Consider the following 23,568-nt stretch of genomic DNA (forward strand, 5'->3'; position numbering starts at 1 on the left):
GTAGGGATACAAGATATTTTACACATTAGAAGCAGACTTGCCCATAACTTTATGGCACCAACATGATGTACCATTACCGCAGGCAAACCAAAGACAGGCAACCATTACCCTACTGAAGCCTAACAAGACATACAGTTTGTGTGTTCTAGCCTATTCCAACCTGGGAGAAGGTCCAATCTCTGACTTGATCCAAGTCATGACCAGGCCTGGAGGTATATCATGTTAGATAGCCCTATCTTCATCAATAATGATTTAACAGAAAATTGTAGAGGCATATTTAGCAAGTAGCACGCAAAGTTGAATGCTGGCATGAGCTAACCATGTTTTATTTCTTCAGTAAAGTTGTTCTTGCCATCTTTTCATGGAGGTAAAGTTTTAAAGATGATGAATGTACTCCATTGAGACCTTGAATAGAAATTAATTCTGATTTGATGGGAAAATTATTATGTATAGATTGGAATTTTACTGTGTGAGTTACATCACTTAGTATTATAAGAAAATTAAAGGGTTTATATTTGATAATTCATTATAAAGCATGGTTTTATATTGTAGCGCATGCATACCTTACACATGACATAAAATAGTAATCGCATTACAATGCATGATAACATCATTCTCCAAACTGTACTATTATTTGCATGATTTGTACCATACAACTTAAAGAGCCAGAAGAAAGCCTATTATATTATATATCCTTTACAATATCCATTAGCACACATTCTCCTATTTCACACTTCCCACTATGACAGTTTGTGTCCTGCCAAAGTTTTGCTGACTAAACAGTCTGTGGCGTATGTGCTCATTTGTTTACGTGTCAGTATATTCTCTGTCTGTCTGTTTGTCAAGGTTAAGGTCTTTGTTAGTGATAATTAAATATGGTCATTTTATAGTAACATACCTTTCCACAGGCAATTTCTTTATTTTGAGCATATTTTGTTCCGGGTATGAGGGATCTATTTTTAGAGGTTGGCATCAAATACTGGCTTTCTTGTTATGTCATGGAAATCGTGTGCATCTTGTTCATGCTACTTGTATCTCAAGAATTATAAAAAGATTTTAAAATTTCTCTGAATAAAACAAGACATGATTTACAATTTAAATTTTCATTTGTAGAAATAATTGATTAAAAGCATATTTTATTTACTTTGGCGCCACTTCTCATTTTTCAGTATCATCAGTGTCTCATTTATGATTACATGTCCCCTTCATAAAATGATTTTAAATATTTGAGGAAATCAGAAATACATCATAATAATGTGTGCATGCTTAGAAATGTGATATTAAAAGTCCTGTAATGACATAAACTGTGCTGAGTAGCAACATATATAATCATTAGTTAATGTGATTGTGAATGTAATGAAGGCTCCAGAAGATCATTATCTACCTCATCCATAGAGCACTATTATCCTCGATATATTCCTCACTGCACCAAGGTAACACTATTCTCACTGATATTTGAAAGAGCCTTGGAAGAGTGGAAGCCATACTTTTGACCAAGTCAACAACAACAACAACAAAAAAAAACATTTATTTCAGTCATAGGTTTTCAAGACTCTACAAATCATGAAACGTCAGTTAAATTTTAATCAAAATACTCTAGCTTTAGAAAAAAATGTTTTCCTCTTATTTTCTGTTTTTGATCATGATTTTTGTCGTATGACTAAAATAAGCATACAAAACATTAATTCTTTGTAAGTGATGTGAAATGTAAAAATTTCTTTGTGACAAACAGTGACCTTGAATGACTTCTGGAGTCTTGGAGAAATGTTTTGTGGGAATGCTTTGTTTTGACCAATGAAAATTGTGTTTACAGATGAATGTTTAGCTAATCCTTACAAATGTATCCAATATCCTGGTAAGTTACTACACCCGCAGGTCACTAATTTGGATGAAAAATATCAAAAAATGGGTGAAAATTGTTAAGCTGGAAAGTAAAGTAAGGTGTTCTTAGTCATGAAGGCAAAAATAGTTGGTTCAGTCAGATAAGTGTGGAGTACGTGACCACATACAGAGATGAGGCATATTTTATGAAATTTGACAGGATGTTCTTCCATTTGTACCTTGTCGACTTTTTATCTGAAATGATTTTATCATAATTTCCATTCCTCATAGAAGTTCACAGTTTTCTGTATAGGCTATGAACAATGAAAATGTATTACACTGATAAAACAAATGATCTTTTCTGAAAATGATGAGAATTTGAAAGCTGACTGATTTGTGTTAGATATGGTTCTAAATTAAAGTTTTCTTTGTGAACTTAAAGCATGATCTTCAAATAAGATAATTATCACTTTTCTAGTAAAACAACTGTTAAACTATTAGCTAATGTCATCTTGTTATAGCCTGTCTGTCTGTTCATCTTGTTATAGCCTGTCTGTCTGCTCATTTTGTAATCATGACAACATAATTCCAGCTTAACAATTCCGAATTAGTGACACTTGCAATATATGTTCAAAATTTTTTCTCTCACGTCTTCTCTAAACTGCATGTATTTTTCCAGTTTTTACAATACTTCTATATGAAAAAATTGGGTTAAATCTCCAAATTTAATGAAAGGATCTTTCAAGTATAACATGTCGTGTGTTGTTGCCTTTATAATATGTCACTAGTATTTCTATGAATGACCGCATCCATGCGAATGTGTTATATGCGTGCATCTTTGTGAACATGCGCCTGAACCTTTTGATATATACTCCATGCGAGCATGCTCTATTTGATATTAGTGTAGACCCTATCTACATGATTTTCATTACTGATTTATATTGTTTGCGCGTTCTTTGAATGTCTGCCTCTTAAAGTTCATCTCTGGCTATTGTTCTTTCTCTTTTAAAATTTTTGTGTTGTACTTTTTTAGAACTCAATTTTTGGAAAAAAAGTAATGAAGCTCAATTTATGCTTTTGAAAATTTGATGAAGTTTTCAATTTTTTGGAAGAAGTATAACACAGTTATCTTTTCCAGTAATGTTTATTCATGAATCAAAATATTAAATTTTTTTGTAAATGAGAGTAATAGTTTTGAATGCGCTCAGAGCGCTAGCGATAAAATGATATTGCTAATTTAATGCATTTAATGATTTGTGACTGATGTTTGCGTTATTTTCTACCCTGCTGCCTTGCTCTCTAACAGGAATTTACGGTGAGCTGCGTTGATGTGTATTTTTTCAGCACTCGTTCAGATTGCAGTCTGGACATCAACTATCTCTTTATTTTTAGTTTTTTTATTGTGATATAATTTTTTACATTTGTGTATTAAGATATGTAGAATTTCCACTGGATATAATCTGACTGCTTTTTTGTTTCAGTGTGTACTATGAAGTCTTTAGTTTAGAGGCAGAGCTTTTCACTTATCTAATGCTTCTATTATTTCAGAAGTTGTTTTGGGAAAATTTAATCTCTTTCCTCAATTCAAATTAAATTGAACAAGTTTCTGTCAGCTATTGTAAATTAGAAAATAAAATACCACGTATTTGAATGTGAGTTAACAAGCAATTTATGATATTAGCAAATTGTGGGGAGTTGATTTCCACAAGAAAAGCTTTGCTTTATGTGTTTTAGTTGTCTTCATTGTTTTTGGTGATAATTAAAATTTCAGCCTCTTAAGCTCATTGAATTAATGTCAAAATTTATGTTTCACTAAAAATCTTTTCCAACAGTGCATGTGTCATTTGTACTCAATTTAAACTTTGAAGTAGAGGTCTGTTTTGTAATATTTATGAACATTGTCTGGGTTTTTCAGCTTATAATGGTGGTAAGCTTTTAATGATCTAAGCTTGCTCTTGCCTGAAGACCTACATTAGTTTTGGAATGATATGATAAACGAAATAACTAAGGCCACATGAAGTTAATTTGTAAGTTCTCATCCACTAACAACTGAAAAAAATGGGATGGTTGGGAGGATTTTCTTCTCTATTTTTTATTTCTCAGAAACTGTTCAATCATAGCAGAGAATTAATCATCTTGAGATCTCCAAGTGAAATTCATATTCACCACATTTGGTCACAATTTCAAATTGTGTTATAACCGGGAGCCAGTTGCCATTTCATTAACATAGTGTCACGATGGATAAGCTCGTGAAAAAATTTGAGAAATTTGAACTGCCAAAAAAGTAACAAAAAATTGGCTGGGTAGGAATGAGAATTATCTTGATGTGGTCTTGCAAAAGTTAACAAAAATTTTGTCTAAATATGATCTTGACAACCTAATACCAAAGCCTTTTTTCTTTTTGTATTGTTCTTGGGTTGATTTTATGACATTATCATTTTGATGACTTTTTAGTCTAGAAATCTATTGTTTGAATCAAGAGAGTTTCAAAAATGCAACAGTTATACATGACTAAGATGTAACCTATAAAGATAATCTTTTAGGTTATTGAAATTTAGATAAGAGAGACTTTTTTTATCAAAAAGTATTTAGTTTAAAATTTCCTTCTTCATTTCTGTAAAATTTTTAAAAGTGATGTTGTGTATCAAAATTCTTCTTATATTTATTTTTAATGTACATGCATTCAAGTGCTTCAGGTTAATACCATAACAACAATTTACTACTCTTTAATAAAACAAAAACATTTTTCAGAAGAATGCATATTATGCTAATTGAAATAAATGATTTTGAGAAGTTCTGCATGGTCTTCCCTGTTGTAACTATATATCTAAACATAACATTTATTGAAGACATTAACTTATTTTATGGACTCCTTGCATGAAAAATGGAACAAACATTGATTTTTCTAAAACAATAATATTGCTATTGATACCTAAAATTGAATATTTGATGTTCAGCAGTGTTTGTGTATTGTTTATAAATAGCTAATAATTCCCCAAAACAGAGTTTATAGTTAATAAAAAATGCATGAAACTTGTACTATTGAATATTTCTCAACAGTTTAAACAATGTATATCAAGATCTTAGGATTCAGGCCAGAGAAATCAGACTTGCATGTCTAAATAAACAAACATCTTATCTACTGGTAGCATGCATTTGTTTAAGAGCACATGAAATGAGTCATGTAAATCTATTTGTTTACCAGTATCTCAGGATTTCAGTACATTGTATAATGGAAATTTATAAATTTGAAAATTGTATATATTGAATTGAAACAAATACTTCTTGTTTAATCATAGGATAAAAACACTGCATTGTTACGAATTCATCACTTTTTCCAGCTTAATATTTTTTAGAACATTAAAACAGATGGTAAATTTTTATTGCTTTAAAATTCTTCATTTTTCCAGCCTGCATTAAGCTGCCAGCAACCTAAGAGGACAAGCATTCTGCTCATGCCATGCAGCGATTCATGCCTTTGCCAGCAAGCTGCGATGGTACAACCTGAGTAATGAATATGTTCATTTTGTTTCTCTACTGTAGATTATAAGTGAAGCTTTGAGTATGTTACTGAAGATTTAAAATTCATTCTTCTTTTTTAGTTCCTGGCCAACCAAGAAATCTCCATGCCAATGTGAAATCACCAAACACCATAGAAGTCACATGGAGTCCGCCTGAAAACTTCCATAACATCATCAGCTACAAGCTATATTACAATGACTCCACTTTCCGACAGGCTGCTCATGTAGTTATCTCTCCTCCCACTAACAACTACATGCTGGAGGATCTTATACCTGATACCATTTACCATATTCAGGTTTCAGCAACCTCCAGTAATGGCGAGGGAGCAAAGTCTACAATTGTTCAGGCTCAGACCTTGCAGTTCAGTATGTATTTGATGTTTAATTGTTGTTTCACACATGTAAAGGAGTAATCTCAAACCTAATCTGACTGTAGTCTCGTAAAATGTGAATTCCATGTTCAATGTCAGGGTCATCATAGTATTCATATATTGTGCATTACTTATGTTTTAGGAAAAAAATTCTTGGGTTATTCCATCATATTTCCATACTTGTGTTTGAAATCCTGAATCTTGGATTTATTTGTATATATAACCTTAAAAACATTGGTTATCGATTTGTTTTTCAATTCATGGAAATGCAATGTGATGACATTTTTCCATTAATAACAACATCCTGTTTTGCATAAATTGCCCTTACTCTGATGACCTTGACACGACCTCTTAAGTAATACTGCTTCTAGTGCAGTGACAAGTAAATGGCGAAGTGTTATCACACTCCTTAGATACATGTTGTACAGTTATACACACAACAATTCATTTCATTTCATTTTGGTTTTGTTTTTTTTTTTATTATTATTTGACATACAGAATGTTTTCAGTCGTCTGGATTTTAAGGTTGCTACTATTCTGTATTTAATATGAATGCTTTTCTATGGAATGTTGAAATAGGGAATATTTTATGCAACTTTTCTTGAATGTATATATAGATGCTATATGGATTAATGATCTCCCTGGAAGTAAGTAAAAACTTCAGTCGAATGAAAAGTTCACAACAAATATATCTTTACTATTTATTTCAAATCATAATTTGACAAAATATTTCAAGAAAAACATTTTTTAAGGAAAAGATCTGTGGAAACTTTTCATTCATTTCATTTTTAATATTGAGGGTTGGTCTTTATTACAATTGAAGTAATTATTCCATGTTGCCATTTTTTTGTTGGTCGTTGGGTGTCAATATTTTAATGTATCTTATAAATCAAAGTACAGTTGTTTCATAGTATGTACAGAGTATGTTGAGTTGCAATGCTTTTGGCTTTACAGTTCTTTTTCTAATTATTTAAAGCAGTGGTTACATTCAAAGTTGAATGCAAGCTTATTTTTTGCTTCCAGTTTCCATAAATGACTGAAATATTTTGTTCTATTTTCTCTGGACTATTTTTTCTTTTGAATAATTTTTTCATAGGTACGACTTGCATTATGGGAATCAACCCATGCAAAAATTAAAATCTTTAGATTATTAGAGAATTTGTCATGGTTAATTTAGACTATGCATCTTTGATCCTATAAGCATTTGCTTTAATCAATAATATGCTAAGCATTAACTAACTGTACCAATTTCTCAGTGCAATGTCTGACAATAAAGCCTGTCATCATGAAATTTTGAATTATTATGTCCTTGCATCAAGTTAAGTAAAATTTGATATGTCTTCCATTTGTTTGATGCAGTGCCATCTAGTAGCCCTTACCTAGAGGAAAATGCAATTTAATTTTTGCATGTTGATTCCATTTAAAGCATGTTTAATTTTCTGTTCTGTATACAAAGCTTTTCTTCTGTATCATTTTTTACCCATAATTTTTCTTCCACTAAAAAGTTCCAAGTGCTGCACCTCAAGCTGTCACCGGACAACCTATCAGTAAAAATAGCATCAAAGTTACATGGAAACAGCCTCCTGCAGAACATCACAATGGTGCCCTTGATGGGTATAGAATCTTTTTCCGTAAGAATGATAGTGATTTGACCAATGAGGATGCCAGCGTCATCAAGGTTGGCAAAGATGCTAGGATGTTGAAGTTAGGTGACCTTGACATTTGGACCAACTATAAGATCTGGGTCCTAGCCTTCTCCAAAGTAGGTGAAGGTCCTTCGTCTCCTCCAATCATTGTACGGACCCAAGAAGATGGTAGGTAACCATGGCAACATATAGTTTTCCCCCAGTTGGAATGAATTTGTTGTTTTTACTGATTTTAATAACAAAATCGGTAACAGAATGGCTGGATTTCTGTCATGCTTTATCATCTCATTGTGTGTGTCTGCAAATGGGAGGGTGGGTTTTTATTTTGCTTCTCACATTGTTAGTCATCCACATTGTTTTTTTCTTTAGTTCTCTACATTTTTTCCCCTTGTTCTGCATGACCTTAACAAGAACAAAATATGACCTTGCCCTTTACTGTGCCCATAACCTTGAATCTGTGTCCCCTTAACCAAAAGAATGTTTGTGTTTAGGAGAAAAAATCCCAGTTGATGTTGTAAAAAATATTAAATGCCATTCAACATTCAACAGAAGTGTCTTTTTTTAACCAAAAACTCTCAATTTGAGTTTCAATTCTGGTATTGATCAAAATCAATAGTCCCTTACAAAATGATTGATGGGTCTTAGTGGTGAAACCCCTTTCAAATGGAGAATTCATTGGCAGTGATTTAAAGGTAAATCCCTCAGGATCTGTTCACCTGGGGAATTCATTGGTAGTGATTTAAAGGTGAACCTCTGGGGATGTGTTCACCTGGAGAACTCATTGGCAGTGATTTGAAGGTGAACCACTCAGGATCTGTTCACCTGGAGAATTCATTGATACTGACCCCTGATCATCATCCATTCTCTTACCTTATTCATTTCATCTACATGTATTTTTCATCATTTTATATATTTTTTTTTTGGTCATTATTAATCTACTTTTGTCAAAACTATTTTCAACATTCATAACATTATCTTCTAAAACCATCAAATTACTGCATCATTATGTCATCATATCTCCTGCTGTTTATAATAATGTCATCAGTGTTCATCCAAAGTATTATTTGCAAGCAAAGTTCAAAGGTCATATAACCACCATCAAAAGTGTATCATCACTTTTTTATTTCAGTTTTCATAATTCGGCTGCATTCATTAAAGCCTTAGGTTCTATAATACTTTGGATTGATACCATGTAAAGCTAACATGTATTCTTTCATTCATCCTAGCTTGACAGAAATCCTTCAGAAAAAAAAATTGTTTTAGCTTTTTTTTTTAAAACGAGTCCTACAACATATTACTAACTAGATAATGATGAAAATGGTGTTGCCCATGTATATTACCTACTTGTTCGAAAGAACCACAAGTTCAAATATGGAAACCTTTTGTTTAAAACCATGGAAAGAAAGAGTCCAGTCTTAATCAGTGATTATTTAATGATAAAACCTCAGCAAATTTTTATAAGATTTTTTTTTAATGTAAACATGGGGAAAAAAAAGATTTTCAAGGGACATAACTCTTTCCATGTTGTCATTTAAACTAGAGGTTGACCTGATGAACCATTGTGTTTTACATGAGTTTGTTTACCAACTAATCTTAAAGTTATCTCCCTTTGGACCAATGTAAGTATGTTAAATGTTTGATGTTAGATGTTGCATGATGCACGTTTTGTTATACCTATTGAATTTCTATAGATGTGGAGTGCATTCAAAATCTTTTAATTGTTACTTTTGAAATGTCTCCAAGATAACCCTTTCTGAGCTTTGCATGTTCAGAAAACCTCACTATCTCAGAAATTTATATCAACCTAGGTGCTTTTAATGTCTATATAGTTGTTTGCATTTTAACTTCATAGATCATTGAATGTATTGGTGATTAAATTAACTTGAGTTTTAAATTTAGAAAGGTTTACTGCCTGGTATATAAAAAGCATTTTTTAATACTCTGAACTTGATTCATGGAAGTGAAGAATTTTTTTTTTATTTATTTCATTGTCTTTCTGTTGATGACAATCCATACAATTTCTAACAAATGTAAATTTAAATTCAATTCTTGCCAATATCCGAGCCATTTTTAATTCCCAGGTCAAAGATAAAATAACAGTTAATACATTTACATAGCACATAATGGATATTGTGGGGTTTTTTTTGAAAATAATGATCCCCAAAATGATGACAATATTCAATATTTCCCCTGTTGATTTAAGATGATAAGACAAAAATCTTTGATTTCCTTTCTGTTCCATTGTGACTTAATGTGATAAATAGGATAGACCACAGACCTAAATCAGGGTTGTGGATAAACATTAAGATTTGTGGATTAAGGTTTGATTAGAAGTGATTCACTTATAGGTCATGACTCATTAATTTTGTTAATCTTAGGCAAACATCATCTTTTTGATAAGAATTAGATGTATATGTCAGTTCGTGAATAAAAATGCCAACAATTTTTCCCTGTGCTGGCATCAATTACTGTATTAAATGATGCTGCAAAGATAAGGATTGGCCTTTAGTTTGAAAATAGTTGAAATGCAAACTTCATGATGTGGAAAAAATGAAAGATTTATAATTCAGTGATTCTCAAAAAATGAATGTCTTATTTGTAAAGGTGGTAAAAATCATTTTCAAGAAGCCTTAAGTACAAAAGATAATGGTGTAAAAAAATTAGGCAAGTTCATGTAATTTTGTGTAAACAAAAATAAATTTTAAATTCCAATCTTTCATTGATATAACTGGCAGACAAAATCAGGAAACTATGAAGCAGCACTTGCCTTCAGAGTAAAAATAATCAATTTCAGTACAAACATTATATAAGTTATTTCCCCTTGCTTTCATGTGCATATCCTGTTTCAGTACCTGGAGAACCAAAGCATGTGAAAGCGCAAGTTGTCAACTCTACTACACTATTTGTGAATTGGAAACCTCCTGTTGCTAGGAAACGCAATGGTATCATACGGGGATATTATGTATATTACATTCCAGTGGATGATAAAGGTCATCCAAAAGGTCAGGAAAAAGTTTTTGACACCAAAGATGGCAGTGATGTTGACGCAGTGATAACAGAACTTGACCCTAACACATTGTACAAGATAACTGTGGCAGGCTATACTAGGAAAGGAGATGGATCTCGGAGCTCTGATGTCAGGATAAAAACTTCAGGACCTGGTAAGATAAGAAAACATACAGTATAGAAAATAACATAGACACATGGTTTTCATGGCATCATCTTGAAAGGACATATTGATGCAGCCAAAACAGATAAATAGATGTACAATAATTACTGTATTAGTAACAAATTGTTGTAATTAGTAAACACAAGAAAATAAGCATGCCTATAATGAAGTACAGGCACTGAATCTGATAGTGTTGTTTATATATATTTGGATGACCTTTTTATCATGTAGTATTTTTTTCATTTCCATTACCTATATACCAGCCATTAACTTATGTACCATATTCATGCATTACTAACACAAGCAATGCATATCATATTCATGTGTAAGGGGTCGTACTGGACACACTAGTCTGTTTTAACCAAAATATTGATAAAATGAAACATACGTAGCTTTTATAAGGTAAGTTGTACTATTTATTACTACTACTGGTAACATACTATAAATGTTATCACAAGCGTGAGTTTCTATATTCATTTATGTTGCCTTTTAATGTACAATTTCTTGCCCCTCAAACAAGGTTGTATGGTTACCTGGTTGCATCTCCTATGAAGCCATTCTCTGGACTTTGGTAAAACATTATACTAAGGGTGAGCATCAAAATTAGATGTGCACCAAAGACAGAGTCTTACTTACAGCTGATGACGAGAGGGTATATTACATGAACTTATTATCTGTTTTATAATGGTAGTTCCATCACCTCCAAGGAATTTCGGAGTAGAATTAATGAATGAAGAAAGGCCTACAGTAATGATGGTCTGGCAGAAACCAGCTAGTGTTCCAGGGGAACTGAAACATTATAGAGTATCGTGGGGCAGAAAGGAGGAACTCATGTACTCCAAAAGTCTATCGTCCAGCAAATATAGCTTCATTACTGATAAACTAGGTATAAATAAACTCTTCATTTATTTTGCTTCTAAACCATTTTAAAGCATAAATCTTTATCATACTTACACAATAGCTGGCATATTAATTCACTTTATATCCTATACAAAGAACAACTGTTGATGTCCAATAAACATTTGTATTAGATCACTCTGGAAATAAATACCAAATTATATTAATATCTGCATTTTTTAAGTTAACTGATTTTCTGTTGTATACAAATGTCTTTGGAAGTAATAAGAATAGAAACTATTTTCATTGTTTAGATAAGGGAGCTACCTATGAGTTCAGAGTTCAAGCTGTAAATGAAAATGGAGATGGACATCGTGCTGTTCAGTTTCTAGACATTCCTGATGGAGGTAGGTCTAGATATAGAACAAGTAGAAATCTAGTGGGCACAAATAGTTTTGGTCTGTAAGTCTGTTAACTTTCAATTGAGCCTTTCCTCCCCAACGGAATTATTTATGCAATAGTGCTTTCTGAAGTTAATTTCGGATCTTCATCTGTTATTTGGTCATTATTTTATAAAGTAGAAACAGAAATGTGTTTATTTTGCACCACAATGTAGTATTTCAAATTTTTTTTTGTCGAAACATTGGTCTTTTTCATCAATCTTGATATTTTAAGGGAAAGACTGTGTTTATCTATAGTAATAAAACTGAAACATTTCTCCAAGCATTGTTTATCAATAGTATTAAAACTAAAACATTTCTCCAAGCATTGTTTATCAATAGTATTAAAACTGAAACATTTCTTCAAGCATTGTTTATCATTAGGATTATATGTGATACTTTTTGTCATTTTTACTCATATTTTTTCTGCATTATTGCTGAAAGAATAATGTAATTCTGTTTTGACATGTAAAAATTGTAGAAATTATTCTATTGAAAAGCTTGCTACTAGTCTCTCTGTAAAATGCTTCTTTTAAAACATCATATAATAAATTATGAAATATTTTATCACAATGGATCTGCGGTACAAATTGAATAATGATCTGTTAACATTGTAGATATTATACATTAGCTTGTTAAACATTAATACCGAGAGACTAAGTAACAAATTTTTCAAAAGCAAAATTTTGTTAATACATGTAAAGAAAATGTTGCACAAAGACTTAAGTATGAATATCAGAGATGGTACAATTATATTTAACTTATTTGACATTTTAATTTTAAAAGTAAAAAATTCATGGACGTACCAGAATAATCCATGGATTGAAGGTTTAAACTCTGCACACTTATATTTCTAGATTTTATGTTATTGTGGACACTTGGTATAAATGCACATCAGTGGTTTTTTATAATTTCTTTGTGTTTTTATCATCAGTGTGTTTAGTTGTGTACCATTATAAAATATTTTCTGTTGCTTGTATGGTGTTAGTGGCAGATTAGGTGGTAACCACGTTAAGATACATTGTACATATATCATATTTTGCTGTTGTATAGTTCCTGCAGGAGCCCCTCAAAATTTCTCAGTAACTGGTGTAAGTGAAACAACTATAAAACTTGAATGGGATCTGCCAGCCAAACATCTCCAAAATGGTGAGATAGTAATGTACCAGTTAACCTACCATAGATTGACTGATGCCATTTATGTTGAGGATTTAAATCTGACGTCAACAGAACACAAGGTCTCTGGACTCGACATGAACACTGATTATGTTTTCCAAATCCGAGCTTTCACCAGTAAAGGGGCTGGACCATGGACTGTCAAACTTATTTTCCACACTTTTGGAAGAAGTATGAGGCTTTGAGCGTGATTGCTTGTACATAGATGTTAATCTATAACCAGAGTATTTCTCTCTTTACTAACTGTCTTGGGGCTTCAGCTAGAACAAAGAAAACTTAGTGACACTTACTAATTTTCAAACCAAAAAAAAATGAAAATAATTCATTTAGTTTTTATTACCAGCATGGTCTATAGTTACACTTTCACCAAATATAGCAACAAATTAACTTTAGCTAGACTGGAGTACTACATATATACCTGTTAACTTAATATTTTATTTTGTTTACACTTTTATAATCTGTGTGTTGGGTATTTGGTTCACAATAGCTCTGCCTATTATCTCTAATATTATGTTCACAATACCCATAATCTGTTAATATTACCCAATTATTGAGTCTCTACAAGTACATGTACCAGCATACAGTATTTATACAAGTACATGTATCAGCATACAGTATTTATTGGCTCTTAGTTCATAATATTATAGAGAAGGAAACTTTGTTTTAGTGACGTTACATTGGAATTCTAACCAAAATCTCCTTAGAAAAATAAAGTCTGAAGTAAGTGAAACACTTTTCCCTAGATACAGTCAATACTGAAACTTTCTTATCAAAAATTTCTGTAAATAAACAGAAACTGATTTTTCTAAGGTTTGATTATTCTTTGGCTAATGCTGAAGTTCATAGGATATTCTCATCAATATGGCAACAAAATAGAAAATGTGCATCATTAAGTGCACCCTCTGTTTCTCAGGTCATTCCACATACAGTTTGTATTGTACCAATATTGTTCTACTTTTTTCAACATTGTCAATATATTACTCAGAATAACTCAACATCAAGTTCTGGGATTCAAACTTTTGAAACTTTGGTTGTTCTAAGGTGATATACTAAAGTATTTATGACATTCCAACAAATATAATTGACAATAGACATTTGAGTATATACTTGGTGACTATTTATTGAACACATCTTTTGACATTTGAGTATATACTTGGTGTTTATTGAACACATCTTTTGACTCCATTTTTGTGATTTTTTTTAAATGATTGTTTTCAATGTAAATGACAATTTTATTGACTTGCATGTTAGATCTAAACATCACTGTGTGATATAACCTTTTGCATGGACTGTATTATTTAGATTCCTTCCACTAAGTCGACTGATTTCAGGAATAGTTTTTGTTTTCTTTTTTAAACAATAATTTGTAATTTATTGTCAGTGTGATTATTTACAAATTATTTTGTTTTAAGTTTGTTTAATATTTCTGAATTTAAATGGATAATGTTTTGGTTATGGTTACTGATTGTCGTCAAATGGTTCCTATTTCATTCACTTTAAGAATTTTATATGTTGTGCTATAATAAAAGATTTTTAAGCGCAACTATAGATCAAACAACTGTTTGTTCACAGTGCCTCCAGCACCAAAAGGAGTTGTTGTGACACGGCCAAGCTGGCAGAAAGTGCAAGTAACCTGGAATGAGCCGAAAGCTCCCGTGGCTGGGTACAGAGTTTACTATCATCAGTTTGATATAGACCAGTTAGAAGTATGGCCCTATGTAGATGTTGGACCTTACACTGTGGCAGAGATCACAGGACTAGAGAAACAGTCTTATGCTGTCCGGGTGGCTGCAAAATCTCTGGATGGAAGACTTGGGAATGCCTCAGCTTCCATTGTTGTTAATGTTCCTAACAGTAAGATTGAACTTAATTAGGGATTATCCTTGATCATAGATTTTGTTTTCATCTTTAAAAATTTATGCTTTCTTTATGTAGTGCAAGAAATATTTTACAATCTTCACCTTATAGGTCAGATTAATTAGTTGCAAAAAAAACTACTGAAAATGCTGTCCTTTTTTAATGCTGTGCAGTTCATTAACAAATTGCATTATGTCAGTTTGTGTAAATGTATTGTGTATGTAAATACCTATCTATATATTCTAGATCCAGAAGGAGACAATATTGTAACAAACTTTCGAGTGACACATCGAACATCAACCAGCATCAATCTGGCTTGGGATCCTCCAAGACAACACAACACTAACAACTATTTTGTAAGTAGGGCTTGCCAAATTTTGTTTGATCAGTTATGGCTTTAACATTTATCTGATATTCAGTGGCTTGTAGTTTTATGACTATTTCTATGAATGATGTATTAATCATTCATTTTGTGTTGATGTGACAATTTTTGTCTGTGTGATATAAGAACAAGTCTCCATGTCATATGATTTATTAGCTAATCAGTCTAACAAATATGATACTGATCATGGTGTCTCAATGTCCCAGGGGGGAATGAGTTTGTTCCCTAAAATCTTTTATCCTCAAGTTAAAAGATATCTATATGTAGGGCAAAGATGCATGTACTATAAAAACTCATCTGGTGAACTAGAAAAGATAGAGTCACTTAAACCTAATTAAAATTTAGAATATCTTCATATGATGTCTGATAAAACCAGTATTACAGAAAATAGAGTTATCTTTCATCTCTTTATCAGCTCTCTCTGTCCTGAAAGATCAGCTGTTTTCATGTTAATCTGATCTGATGGTTGCCAAAATGTCTTGTTAAATGATAAAAATTCTCATAATTAAATGGAAAAAAACTCTTGGGGGAATTTTTTTGATAAAATGGGGCATAAAAACCTGTACCAATTGGTATCTGATTCTTATCATATTAAAGTGGAGAAAATTAGAAAAGAAAATTTGTATGAAATGAGGCATAAAAACATGTGTTCTGGGATATTTGATTCTTATCTTACAGAAAATAGCATGTTATTAGTGGAAACAAAATACTGATAGCAGTATTGTAAAAAATCATAACCTCTTCTTCCTTTCATGATAGTCTATTTCTCTCATTTTTTATTGTGGCATTAAATTTTCTAATCAATGGTGATTCAGAAATGTATTTTACCAATTAATGACTTGGTGGGTGGTTTTGTAAGCAACTTTCTTAAAGTAAAATTTGCTATTTTGAAGGTCTTGATGGAAAAAAAACATTTTAACTACATATAGATCTCTTTCAATTGGTTGTGTATTGTTAATAGTTGCATCATCTGAATGACTTCTTTCTTTATGAAATAACTAAATATTATTACACCCTAATGTATATTTCAGTTGGAGATTACCGGAAAGAAATCCTATCGTGATGGCAGTCGCATCATTCAACAACAGGTGCCCACCATACCAACAATAAATATCCCAGGCCAGAAAACAAGTTTCACTGTACCCAATCTATTACCAAAGGCTAGGTATATGTTTAATATAACAGCATCCTTCACTGATGGAGCCCGTGGACCAGACCAGTTTTTAATTGCTCAAACAAGAATAGAAGGTAAATAGAACAACCATTACATTCAGTTGATGATTTGTATTCAAAGTGTCATTGATAATTGATATTAACAAATTAACTTATGGATGCGTAATACTTTTGTTATACTTTAATTTTATTATGTTTTAGTCTTCAGATCTGTTACATATGCAATATGACACTATAGATTTGTATCTTTTACACATTTATGGATATGTTCTCAAAATGTTTAAATACATTTTCTTTGATGCTTTTCAAGGACAAATAGACCCTTTTGTGCTAACTGTGGGATAGTTGGTAAGTATGCGTAGAGCTTGCTCAATATACACTTCTGCGAAGAAAATCATTTTGTTCGACCAGAGCCCTACTTCATGGAAGCATACGTTGAGCATGCTCATTAAATTACCACAAAAGGGTCTGTACATGAAAAGCAGAAACTACTAAATACCCAGTAGATAAATATGATTGTTCTCATTACAGCTCCTTCTAAAGTGGAGAGACCACAGATTGACAAAATAGAAAAGGGTAATATCCAGTTCAGACTAACAAAGGCCTCAGAGGCCAATGGAGGTATTAGTCATTACCTCCTGATTGTAGTGCCAATGTTAAATAGGACATATATCAGGAGAACCCAGGATTACCAGTTTGAAGAGGTATTATACAAGGTTGATTTACATCAACTACTAGATAGTGTGCAGTTTATTTTTAATGATTCCTGATTACACTAGACATTTGAAATACTGTTAAAAAGTCTTGTTTATAGAAGTTTGACTCCGTTAGCTGTTTTGCTTTCCCTCTCTGACCATATAACTTACATAACTTTAGTGACTAAGATATTACATGGTATCACCAATGGTCATTCACAGTATATTGATTCAAAATTGTGATGAATATGTATGAAATGTTTTTGTTTTTAGCTGATTGATCATGACATGCCTCCTTCACAACCAGCAAGAAAACCATACATTGCAGCCAAGTTTTCTGCCAACAAACTTCCTTCATTGTTTACCCTTGGTGATGGGGATGAGTATGAAGGATTTACAAACCGGCCTTTAAACAAGGACTGGAAATATTTGGTTTTTCTCAGAGCTCACACAGTTGAAAAGGTAGTTAGTACTGTTTCTTCTAGCTTTTAACACTTTACTTTTTATAGTAAATTAAAGTGATTAATCTGTATCATCCAATATTTGTGTATTTTGATTGGTAAGTGTACAATCTGCCACTTTTATTATTTAGAAATAATGTACTTTTTATATATGTGAAGCTGTTAAATCTTTGATGTAAAAATAGTTAAGTGTCCCATCTTGATAGATGCTTTATTTACATGTATACCCATATGATATTGGTGTATTCAAAATTAAGCATGAAATCCCCTTTGAACCCGCCAGAATTCAGGTGCAGTAAAGTTTTTTATGCTCAGAAAAATTCAAGGAATGCATCAGAATTATGTCTATTTTGATTCAGGGTCTTGCCAAGTCTAGTAACTTCTCTAAAAGTGTCACATACAAAGGAGGTCATGTAAAGGATCGACCTGGATTTCAACCTCAACCTCCTCTTGTCATACACGAGGGTAATGGAGGGCCAAATTATGAACCTAATGATAGCATGGAACCACACGCTGATAGTACTGTCCGTGATAATACCATGATATTGATAGGGTTACCTGTGTGTGCTGGTGTTGCCCTGTTAATTGTGGGCTGTATAATTATCATGTTCTTTAGGTATTAACCCCTTGTGGTCGTTGTTGTTTCTCATACATTTTTCTGCTGTTGTCTCAGACTGATTTCTTACGTTTTTATTGATGTTGTTTTTCATTTTTATTTGCATATTTAGGGTCTTTACAAAAGCAGCGACTTCTCAGCAGAAATAGAAGGTTACAGTCCCAAGCCGCCAAACTTAAACACAATTTTTATTGTGGGTTCTATTTGCGCCTTTGTAACTCTGTTAGTTGGGGGTGGAATTATTTGGATAAGGTATTCTAGCCATTGTTGCGATTGTCTCGCATTTATGCTGCTTTTGTTGTGCTTGTCTTATGTGTTTTTATTTTTCATTAACTGTTGTACTGTGTTATTTTGATTGATTTAGGGCCTTTATACAAGCAGTGATTACTCGTCACCAATAACACTTGGACGTATATCACCTCCAATATCATTCCCAACACCCAGCCATCAAGTTCCTAAAGATCCTGAAGAGACATCTACTACTGTACCTAATTCTAAAAGTTTGATGATAATTATGATTGTGGCCCCTGTTTGTGCAGGTGTTGCTCTCATTATAATAGGATGTATACTTCTTGTTTGGTACATGAGGTAAATATAGGCATGATGAAATGTCATTTGATACTAAAAATTTTTTAAATGTTTCTCTACTAACATTGAAAGGTCCAATCATTTAGAACAATTCAAAACTTTATACCAAACTTACCCATCCATCTCATCTTTCCTTGCTCCTAATAATCAGATTTGGATGTTCAAAGGAAATGTGTGTATTCTATAAGGAAACACATTGGAAAGGGCTAAAGAAGGTGTCCACTGTAAATGTTTATGTAACTGTATTTGCATGTCTGTAGTATATTCTTTTCTATTTATAACTCTATAGATATAGTGCCTTGTTAATTTTTTTGAACATCAGTTATCAATTTCTCATTGTTGAATCTATACAGTTGTTTTCTTTTGAATATTCATTTCAAGGATAATGAGAGTGATAATGTATTTATTAGACTATCTCTCTACAAATTTAAATATTTTATTCCACAAGACAATTCATTGTTTATCACATATACTCCATGTTAATTTCTGTGTTATAATGATGGATGGGTGATTTTGTAGGAGAAAGTCCCACCGTAAGAGTAAGGCACCCGAGCCATTACCAGGAAAAGTATTTGTTGATGTTCCTCCACATCCTAGTGACCCTGTAGAACTCAGAAGACAACATTATCAAACTCCAGGTAAATAAACAGTCATAAAGGAGAATTCAAATCTTCAGTAGAAACCTATGGGTGGTTCAGGTGCTTTGTCATTTAAAAAAATGTGGGAAATTAACAAAAAGTTTAAATAATGTTTCAAGCGACTTTATTGATTGATGCGAGACTTCTAGTTGGTTGCAGTGATTTTGCCATATTAATTTTTCAGTGACACAAATTCTAAGCATATTTACTTGTATTTCTTGGTTGTAGGTATGATCAGCCATCCCCCAATACCTGTACATATGTTGTGTGATCATATAGACAACCTGAAGGCCAGTGACAACATGAGATTCTCTCAGGAGTACGAATCAATTGAACCTGGACAGCAGTTCACATGGGATAATTCTAATTATGAAATTAACAAACCTAAGAACCGATATGCCAATGTGATAGCATATGACCATTCTCGTGTAATCTTACAGCCCATTGATGGTATACCTGGCAGTGATTACATCAATGCTAATTATATGGATGGATATAGAAAACAGAATGCTTATATTGCTACACAGGTAGGGTGTTTAATACTAAAATTGTTTTGTTATTTTTTTGTTGTTGTTTTTTACTTCTAGTAACTTATGTCATTAACCAATGAAAAATAGTTGCCTTAAGACTTCATCACAACTGTCATTTAATTTTCAAAGTAGATTTTTTTTTATATATATAAAAAATCACATCATTAGGTATATTCAATGCAAGTTGATATAAACAAGCAAGTTTTGTTGATATTCATGATTTTGTTCTAGGGTCCATTACCAGAAACATTTGGAGATTTCTGGAGAATGGTTTGGGAACAAAGGTCTTCCACTATTGTAATGATGACCAAATTAGAGGAAAGGTCCAGGGTATGTATAATTGATTGATTGATTGATACTGACTGACATTAGTATTTCAATAAATTCCTTGAAAGATCTTGGTGGCATAAAGTGTTAAAATATTGACAGAAAATATAATGAATTCAGTGTTACCATTTCTCCAGGGTTTATATTGGGTTGAAATAAAACCTCACTTATTAAATAAAATGTGCAAAAGGCACTTGATTTTCATTAATTTGATGTTGGAGATTCCTTCAGCAGAAAAGGGGGGAGTTAAAGATTAACTTGTCAAAAATTGTGTATGTTTACAGATAAAATGTGATCAGTACTGGCCTCACAGAGGTGGGGAGACATATGGTATCATGCAGGTGATGTTAGTAGATGTCACAGAACTATCAACATATACCATCAGAACCTTCCATGTCTCTAGGGTAAGTTCTAATCTATGGAATTTTATCTCCTATGTAAATTAAAGAATGCTTACTGATCATTGAATGAATTTGTCTATTCTTTTAAACTGTTTGATACCCCCAATCTGGCACAAATTTAAATTAATATTTCTGATAGCAAGAATAAATGAATGATTGATACAAAAATTCAGCATTACATAAAAGTTTCAACTTTCAAGATTAACTGGAAGAATATAGTCATAGTATCAGTATTATTCCTAGGACATTATAGTGTTAGGCTATGTAGTGTTATAATATTAGCTCTGTACTACAGTTACAATGTACAATGACCACTGTGCTATAATTCAAGAAAAAAAGCTAGACACAGGTGGGTTTTTTTTTTTTTTTTTTTCAGTTAGCATTGTGCCATTTTAAATTCATAGTTAGAAAACTGATAGTATTATCAAATCTGTTATCTCTGTAACAAGACCTTATTGCTTCTTTATAATTTCTACAGTATGGTTATCCAGAGAAGCGTGAGGTACGACAGTTCCAGTTTACCGCCTGGCCTGACCATGGTGTCCCAGATCACCCTACCCCATTATTGATGTTTATGAAGCGAGTTAAAACTAGTAACCCATCAGATGCAGGACCCATGATAGTTCACTGCAGGTAGGTCAGAAAGTCATGAATGAAAAGTGCAGATTATCTGACAAAGAGACGTTTACAACTTTATTAAAAGGAGGGAAAAGGGGGAGGGTGGACAAGTGTGAAACAAGATTAATTGCCAAGATATAATATATGAATATTTGAATTTTTATTGGAGTTTTTTGCTATGGAGTAAAACAGTAAGATGACAGATTTACTTCGATTTTTTTTACATAATACATTGTATTTAACTACAAAGTAAACTTGTATCACTCTAACCATATAAAAATACATTTATTTACAGTGCTGGTGTTGGCAGAACAGGAGCATTCATAGTGATAGATGCTATGTTGGAGCGTGTTAAACATGAAAAGACTGTCGATATTTATGGTCATGTGACTTGTTTGAGAGCCCAGCGTAACTACATGGTGCAAACTGAGGACCAATACATTTTTATCCATGATGCATTGTTAGAGGCTGTTACATGTGGAAACACAGAGATACCAGCACGTAATCTGTCAGCACATATACAGAAATTATTACAACCTGAGCCTGGGGAAACTTCTACCGGAATGGAGTTAGAATTTAAGGTATTTATATTTATTTTTCTTTCAGGCATTTTCTCATGAAGTGCCAGTTGTAAATAAATTTTTATTCGAGATTGTCTTGTGAAATTAAAGCTGAGGGGTTGGGATATATTATTTTGGTAACCAAGATTGATTTTTTAATTATAGGTTGATATTTTGCACTGTTCAAATTTCACGTGTTATAAAACCTTTTCCTCTATGATTTTTCTGGAATATTTGGCTGCTTGACATCTATCATGGTGGAAATTTTAGCAATTGTTCATCTATAATGTCACTTGTTGTTACAGGAGAACAATGTTAGAAACATCAAGCTTCTTTCGACCAATCAGAATATATTGACAATGCAATAACCAATCACAATGGCATTTTTGACAAATTTACCATTGTGATTGGTTATTGCATTGTCAATCACGATGGCAAATTTTTCATATCACATGGCTCCATGATGTGATGTTGTAAAATATCTAGCCGTCCAAATAGTAGATAAACAACCAAATCATAGAGAAAAAGTCAGTAGGTTAAATGTATCTATAACCCTGACATCCTGACTATACTGATGTATACTCTGACATCCTGACTATACTGATGTATACCCTGGCATCCTGACTATACTGATGTATAGCCTGACATCCTGACTATACTGTTGTATACCCTGGCATCCTGACTATACTGATGTATACTCTGACATCATATCTATACTGATGTATAGCCTAGCATCCTTACTATACTGATGTATACCCTGACATCCTGGTTTAATGTATCTATAACCCTGACATCCTGGTTTAATGTATCTATAACCCTGACATCCTGACTGTACTGATGTATACCCTGGCATCCTGACTAGACTGATGTATACCCTGACATCCTGACAAATACTGATGTATACCCTGACATCCTGGTTTAATGTATCTATAACCCTGACATCCTGACTATACTGATGTATACCCTGACATCCTGGTTTAATGTATCTATAACCCTGACATCCTGACTGTACTGATGTATACCCTGGCATCCTGACTAGACTGATGTATACCCTGACATCCTGACAAATACTGATGTATACCCTGACATCCTGGTTTAATGTATCTATAACCCTGACATCCTGACTATACTGATGTATACCCTGACATCCTGGTTTAATGTATCTATAATCCTGACTATACTGATGTATACCCTGACATCCTGGTTTAATGTATCTATAACCCTGACATCCTTACTATACTGATGTATACCCTGACATCCTGGTTTAATGTATCTATAACCCTGACATCCTGACTATACTGATGTATACCCTGACATCCTATTTATACTGATGTATAGCCTGGCAGTGTTCTCATTTTTAATTAACCGAATTTTATTTGTTTTTCAGAGATTAGCAAACATGAAAGCCAGTCCCAACAGATTTATCAGTGCAAATCTTCCAGTCAACAAATTTAAAAATAGATTGGTTAATATACTGCCATGTAAGTTGGTTTTATTTTTTCTATAAGATTCGTCTGTCTTACAAGTATCATTAAGAATTATCATGCAGAACAAAGAGTTCTATCTTCTAAGCCAAATATCTATAATTGTACATGTACTCCAATGATATGTGGAACAGCCATCTAAACCATTATATACTTAAGCAGATCTATAGGGATAAATTGAGGTTGAGGAAGGCACTTGTAACAAATGCATGTGAGGGCGTGCTGAATACATTATTTTCAATTTCTTGTACCATTTA

General features: G+C 32.6%; 1 protein-coding gene across 21 annotated transcripts in view; it reads left to right on the forward strand.

Annotated features, from left to right (window-relative positions):
- LOC148626990 (receptor-type tyrosine-protein phosphatase delta-like) overlaps positions 1 to 23,568 on the forward strand; it is a 176,808-nt gene that overhangs the window by 147,544 nt on the left and 5,696 nt on the right. For 12 of the 21 annotated variants that reach the window (XM_088564908.1, XM_088565004.1, XM_088564919.1 and 9 more), the window contains 22 exons: positions 5 to 212; positions 3,737 to 3,748; positions 5,424 to 5,708; positions 6,331 to 6,360; positions 7,219 to 7,527; positions 10,209 to 10,520; positions 11,220 to 11,414; positions 11,680 to 11,772; positions 12,859 to 13,152; positions 14,554 to 14,835; positions 15,085 to 15,194; positions 16,252 to 16,468; positions 16,925 to 17,097; positions 17,362 to 17,550; positions 17,909 to 18,165; positions 19,273 to 19,391; positions 19,620 to 19,918; positions 20,153 to 20,251; positions 20,533 to 20,652; positions 21,128 to 21,282; positions 21,563 to 21,848; positions 23,215 to 23,308. In XM_088564908.1, coding sequence (XP_088421034.1) covers positions 5 to 212; positions 3,737 to 3,748; positions 5,424 to 5,708; positions 6,331 to 6,360; positions 7,219 to 7,527; positions 10,209 to 10,520; positions 11,220 to 11,414; positions 11,680 to 11,772; positions 12,859 to 13,152; positions 14,554 to 14,835; positions 15,085 to 15,194; positions 16,252 to 16,468; positions 16,925 to 17,097; positions 17,362 to 17,550; positions 17,909 to 18,165; positions 19,273 to 19,391; positions 19,620 to 19,918; positions 20,153 to 20,251; positions 20,533 to 20,652; positions 21,128 to 21,282; positions 21,563 to 21,848; positions 23,215 to 23,308 — 4,138 coding nt within the window. Of the gene's footprint in view, positions 1 to 4; positions 213 to 3,736; positions 3,749 to 5,423; positions 5,709 to 6,330; positions 6,361 to 7,218; positions 7,528 to 10,208; positions 10,521 to 11,219; positions 11,415 to 11,679; positions 11,773 to 12,591; positions 12,634 to 12,858; positions 13,153 to 14,553; positions 14,836 to 15,084; positions 15,195 to 16,251; positions 16,469 to 16,924; positions 17,098 to 17,361; positions 17,551 to 17,908; positions 18,166 to 18,529; positions 18,754 to 19,272; positions 19,392 to 19,619; positions 19,919 to 20,152; positions 20,252 to 20,532; positions 20,653 to 21,127; positions 21,283 to 21,562; positions 21,849 to 23,214; positions 23,309 to 23,568 lie in introns of all 21 variants that reach the window. The other 9 variants (XM_088565020.1, XM_088564971.1, XM_088565031.1 and 6 more) reach the window with 9 other exon arrangements.

Source organism: Perna viridis, chromosome 1 (assembly GCF_037379345.1).
Source record: "Perna viridis isolate PV_CMFRI_1.1 ecotype Kerala chromosome 1, ASM3737934v1, whole genome shotgun sequence".
In the NCBI taxonomy this organism is placed as follows: domain Eukaryota; kingdom Metazoa; phylum Mollusca; class Bivalvia; order Mytilida; family Mytilidae; genus Perna; species Perna viridis.